We start from the raw sequence: 6,154 nt of genomic DNA, 5'->3' as shown, positions 1-6,154 counted from the left end.
TTGTTTTGTACAGAAGTCTCCAGTATTTTTATTGACTGTTATGCTTTCTTTAAAAAATATTTTGTCGTTCATTCTTTGACTTTTGCGCCCTTGTCGCTAATTTATTCGTGGTCAACGCAGCATGTGTATGTTTACTTCTCCCATATTTGACGATTTGACCCCAAAACAACAGAATGTAAATTAAGTAAAAAACCGATAGTCTGCCAAAGTTAGCCTGAAAAAAGACATACTTTACTTTTGACCCAGTTACAGGAAATGGTCCTCCTTCGACGCGAATGGGACCGGTTACGATGATGATGATTATATTCTAATGCGTACATCGACATTAAAATCTGACTAATAGTTAGCAAAAACAATTATTTTATGACTGATAAACTAAAAGATAAGCTTAAAACTATCATAAAACATACTGATAGTTTTGGATTTATCGTAAAACCATAAATAATAGTTTGATTAAGCTAAGCTCAGTTTGACACGGGATAAAGCCATGAAAGGGGTTTTATGATACGTGCCATAAAATAGTAAAAATCATGTTTTCAATTCATATTTTATCATTTATGTATAAGCCAGGCTTAAGCTAGGCGTATGTGGCTGAACTGCCTCGTTGGTCTAGCTGTCGCTAGTGCGGCTGCTAATCACGAGGTCTCGGGTTCGATTCCCGAGTCGGGCCGAAATCGCTTTGTGGGTTTTAGAAGACTTTCACAAAGCAGCCCGGAGCCTGGAAGCTGGTGATTGATACACCCGTGCATCGGAGAGCACGTAAATGTCGGTCCTGCGCCTGATCTCTCTCCGGTCGTGTCGGATTACCGTCCCATCGGGCTATGAGAGTTAAGGAATAGTGAGTGCACCTGTGTCTGCGCAAATGCTCGTGCACTATAATATGTCCTGCGTAGTAGGCTAATCTCCTTACATGAGAACAGCCGCCGTAGCCGATAATCGGCTAGGAGGACATCATCATGTGGCTTAAAAATAGTAACTATGGGCACATTCATCATCTGATTAGCTTTTTCCCAACTATGTCGGGGTCGGCTACCAGTGTTTTACAAGACAATGGCTAACTATGGGTCCACTGTCTAATGGAACTATTAAAAACAAAACAATACTGAACAATGTGCCCCTTGCTAAATTAATACCTTTGACAGGTATGCATAACAATTCGTCATGTTGGGCAATACAAAAACAAATGAATGGCCTTTGTTTCACACGTCGGGCAAATCAGTAATCGTCATCATCATCATTTTTGATTGTTATACCAAAAAGTCCTGATTAACAATCAACCATTCCACTAACACTGTTGGGGTCGGCTTCTATTTATCTGACCTCCTCACCCCAGTGACCCGGGCAACCTTAAACCCCAACCTTATACTTTATACCGCGCCAAGCGTTGCTTAACCTAAGGGTGCCTCTACACGGTGCATGTAGCTGGAGCACGTTGACATGCGCAAGTGACAACTGACAAGAGCACGCGGATGGGTATTTTGCTTTAGTACATGCGCGAGTCGCTGGACCCGCACGTTTTTAAAATGCATGTGCCTCAACATGCGCTAGCTATTTGCACCTTGTAAACGCACCCTTATGATTCAATCGATTCGCGCTTCTTTGACCTAGTCACGAACTATTGCATACCAAGAACACAATGGCAGAAAAATATTCACAAAAAATTTACGTCATCGGAATACCTTTTCCTATTGACACTTTAGCTTACCTAACACTTATTCTATTACTATCAACTATCCCTTTGTTTGAAGACAAGAAAATAAATAAACAAACAAATATATAAGAACAAATATGAGAGCTCTTGCCGTGCACCTGCATTTCAATAGAGACCTTTGCTGTGGTAACTAATAATAATATAGGAATAGGTTATTTAATTCATTAGAAATAACTGGTAATGTGCGTGATTAAGAGAACATAAAGTGGATTCAACCATTCGATTAAAGTACTCTTAATTGATTAACTTCAGTGTGTAATTGAGTGTAAAATCTGACAGTGCAAAATTTTGAGATCCCTCAAAACTGTGACGGTGACACTCAAATATTTGAAGCTGGTGTTCTTAAAGACTTTCGAGTAAAACTACAACTAGGTCATATTATAAACAAACTTAAACAGTACCTACCGTTAGGCAACAAAGTCATAAAGAAAACCTTTAAAGATGAAACAAAACATATTTTTAACAACATTTTTGCTCCAAATGACCCGCGTGTTATATTGCAAAGAGGACATAGACAAAATTGATGTTGTGGATATGACCAAGCCGACTACTTGGAGAGACTTGGCCATGTATTATGGTGCTATGGAAAAGCATTGGTAAGTCCTAAAAGCATCAACTAGTTTATTTGAATCCTGATGGTGTGATTTCCATACTGTGACTATGGACGCATAGACGTAGGTTAACGGTTCAATGGGTCGGTAATCCACTATATCATTGAATGACACAAACTGTGCTGAGTTATATACTTAATTTTTGTTTATTTTTTACTTGTAACATCATCTTTCAAAATAATGCAATCTTATTTTATCTGTCTTTTGTCCGATGACCTCTTGGATCAACTTTACCTACACCATAAAAAAATATATACACAATATACGAGGTCGTATTGAGTTCTGTTCTTAGGAAAGTTGGGTTAAAACTGAAATTAGCTGAATACCTACTAAGATTTTCAAAAATAAAGCAAGCAAGTTTTAATTTTGAATATTGAAAAAGGATTACTGTAAATTTTTACAGGAAAGTGTGCATCAACTGCGGAGCACCAGATCTGGGTACAGGCATACACCTGGAACATTCTGGAAGTACGGGATCCATGCACCCGGCCGTTATACCCTCGGAGTACTTGTTGAGTCGATGTAAGTACTACTAACTTCAACATTTCAAAACTAAATTGTTTTTTGATATGTGAATTAAGTAAATAGCAAATATGAAGTGCTATAGAGTAGCTACCCATCAGTGAAATATACAAATCAGTTTAAGAGTTTCGAAGCCTTTACTGTACAAAACAAATTCACATTGGAAACCATTTTTAGAATGTCACTTTTGACGACACTATTTTACGTACCCCGTACATTGGTGAGGACAGGTCACGAATTTTTAGGTAGATGAATAATGCTCATGGTGCATGTACGCCCTTTTGTATCCTAAGGGTGCGTCTTCACGGTGCATGTAGCTGGAGCAAATTATGCGCAAGTGACCCACGCAACATGCGCGAGTCGTTAGATCCGCACATTTTTACAATGCATGTAATCTGCTCATGTGCCTCAACATGCGCAAGCTTCTTGCACCGTGTAGACGCACCCTAAAATTCAAAATCTCAACTCAACTTCATTCCTCTTCCAGTATCAATAGTCGACGTGAGCACATTGACTACCCTCAACCCATCAGTAGTTCTAACCCTCGACGTGGCGTTACAATGGGCAGCATTGAAGCACGATCCTAAGGAACCCACGTTACTACTCTTTAGATTCGGCTGGACGGATGAAGATAATAATCAGGTCAATGTTAATGCCTGTGTGTGTAAGGTGCCTGGTGAGTTGGAACTTATTTACCTTGATTTTTATTATTTTTTACTATGTCTTAATGTATGATTCCGAACCACGCTGCACGCAGCAGTGCTGCCCAGCAGTGCTGCCTGCCGCGCTGATTCCGAGCAACGCGGCAGTGTCGCTCTGTTCGTGGTGATGCGTTGTTGGGTATTCGTTAGTTTACTTAGAGTTGACAAGATGTCGATTGATGACCAGCTTTTATTTATACTGTTGGAAGAGGAAGAAGTCTGAGTCAGAGAAATTCATCCTTTTGTTGTCAATTTACGTGTCAACATTCAAGTAGGTACTCTTGCTGCGGCGGCAGACGCGTCACTATTGGTCTGTCGCGGCGGTAGGGCGACACTGACGCGCAGCAGTGCTGCCGCTACATTGCTGCCGCGACATTGCTGCCTAGCTCGGAATGTAATCTCATATAAGCCAATAGAAATTGTACGGGGACCAGTAGTGTCGCGGCAGCACTGCTGCGTGCAGCGTCGTTCGAAATCATACCTTTAAACTCTCCAGACTGTTCATAAATCGGTATGATGGCGTCTGACTTTGCATTTTAAATAACTCATTGGTACCCACGCAGCAAAAATACATAGAAAGTGGGGAAGGGTGAGCGTTTTGAGCGTTTTTTTGCAAAATGTGCAGTTTTGTAACCAAGTATGAATAAACGATTTTTGATTTTAATTTTGAATGAGATGACAGTCTGTGGTTACATGCCATCATCCAATCTCTTGTAGTATAAAATTATCCAGTGTTGTTGGCTATTTAAATCCACCCATATACATGAATATCATTATCTATTCAAATAAGTGGTTTATTGTATTTATCTGTCATTACTATCTACAAATATAGGTAGGTTACCTACCTTACCTACATCGTAAGCCTGAAATATGTATAAGTACGTGCCTAACTATTTTAAAATTAGGCATAAAAATGCCGTTATCTCTTAATTAAACCGTATCTGCCAGACAAATTTTCGCAATCAAACGTCAAGTTCAAGAATGATAAAATACTAATCCAGAATAGGTACCTACCTAATATAAAAACGTCTTCTTTGTGCTAATGAGACAACAAAAACTTATTCAGAAACGATTTAGAAAGAAAACTGCAAAACAAATCAATAAAAATAATCAGTCACTCTAGAATGAACTTGCATATTCTGTGAGTAGCGAATCAAGTGTGGGGATGTCTACAACACTAATTTACCTACTGGTCGACATTACACTTTTTATATATCTACATGTGGACTCTCCCTTGATTAGAGATATCGCTTATATGGACTCCCCTTATTCTCTTACAATTATGCTCCCCTGTTTTCTCTTTGAAAGAAAAACGATTCTACTATCCAACCAGGGCTACTAATGTCTAGAACTACCTAGGTACCTCTTTTGCTATGAAAGCAAACAACCCCACCCATTTCATTTCCTTCGACCCTCATGTCACTTACGACTGCCTCCTTAATTTCAGGTCTTAGCTACGAACTTGCAGAATGGATTGCAGCGAATTTGAGCCATGTGGTAGGGGTCGCCACAGACACGCCAACCTTCGAGTCGGAGCAGACCAGAGAATTCGCTAGTAGAACTGTCTCCAATGTGCTGGGTAGAAGTGGAATATACATGATTGAGAATGTCCATTTTAGAAGGAAGATGCCTGGTAAGTTTGGACAGTGTTCTGCTTGTAGGTAGGTACCTACCCTTTCACAACCAGAGTCAGGAATAAGGATAGGATGTTAGTGAAATGAGTAAAGGTCTTAAGGTTGTGGAATAGATGTGGCCTTCATCTTCATCAGATTCTCTATTATAGGCAACGCCGAAGGGTGTTTTTGTTTTGGAAGCAGTTAACAATCTGATTTGAAAAAATATAAGTAGGTACCTATCACACACCCTATTTATCTAAGAAGGTTACAAGCTACTTGTATCCGGGAGCACGAAGTAATTCCCACTCCTACTGGACGCGTTTGAAACGCTAGTGGAAGACAGTATCAGACAATTACCCAGGTATTTCATCCTCTTTCAGAACAAGGCTGCATGGCTCTAGCAATGCCTCTAAAGCTCTTGAACGCAGCTTACGTACCAACCCGGCTCACAGCTTTCTGCCCATCATCGAAGACTGACCTTCACGTGGTAATGGCTTTGCGACAAGAAGTCCAAGCGCAGACGCGGCTACCCAACAGTAGAGTTTACGATGTCAATTTAGATGAGATATTGAGTTAGTTGTGCTTTTTAGATAAGTGAAGTCTATACATAGATTGGCAATGAAGTGATCTTACTACGGATTTCAATAACCGAACGATCCATTGTTTGCGATGAGAGATTAAATTATGACATTAGCTTCATAAAAATTATGTCAAAATTTAATCCCTAGGCTATAGAAATAGGATTGGCTATTATAGAAATCCACTTTTAGTGAAGCTAAACATGGTTTTCAGTTGAGGGTCATTTTTATGTACCTATGAGTAAACTTTTTACGTGGGTTTTTATGAGGATATGAATGTTTCTATATGCTTTATGAGATTACCTATGACTATGGCGATTATCACACGGAGGGCGGTGGCGCTCGAAGAAAAGAGCACCGCTCGAACGCGCGGTCAGGCGGTGCACGTGTGTTAGGCATCAACGGATTTAATACA

At 39.9% G+C, this 6,154-nt stretch overlaps 1 protein-coding gene across 1 annotated transcript; it reads left to right on the top strand.

Moving 5' to 3' along the window:
• Positions 1-2,152: 2,152 nt before the first annotated feature.
• On the top strand, positions 2,153-5,738 carry LOC124633530. The gene is made up of 5 exons (XM_047168786.1): positions 2,153-2,307; positions 2,726-2,844; positions 3,332-3,520; positions 4,993-5,178; positions 5,542-5,738. The coding sequence occupies exons 1-5, from the start codon at positions 2,153-2,155 to the stop codon at positions 5,736-5,738; spliced, it is 846 nt and encodes a 281-aa protein (XP_047024742.1).
• The last annotated feature ends 416 nt before the right edge of the window (positions 5,739-6,154 follow it).

The sequence above is a fragment of the Helicoverpa zea genome, chromosome 9 (assembly GCF_022581195.2).
Source record: "Helicoverpa zea isolate HzStark_Cry1AcR chromosome 9, ilHelZeax1.1, whole genome shotgun sequence".
NCBI lineage: Eukaryota > Metazoa > Arthropoda > Insecta > Lepidoptera > Noctuidae > Helicoverpa > Helicoverpa zea.
Note: the sequence above shows the minus strand (reverse complement) of the source record. Positions and strands in the feature narration are given on the sequence as shown.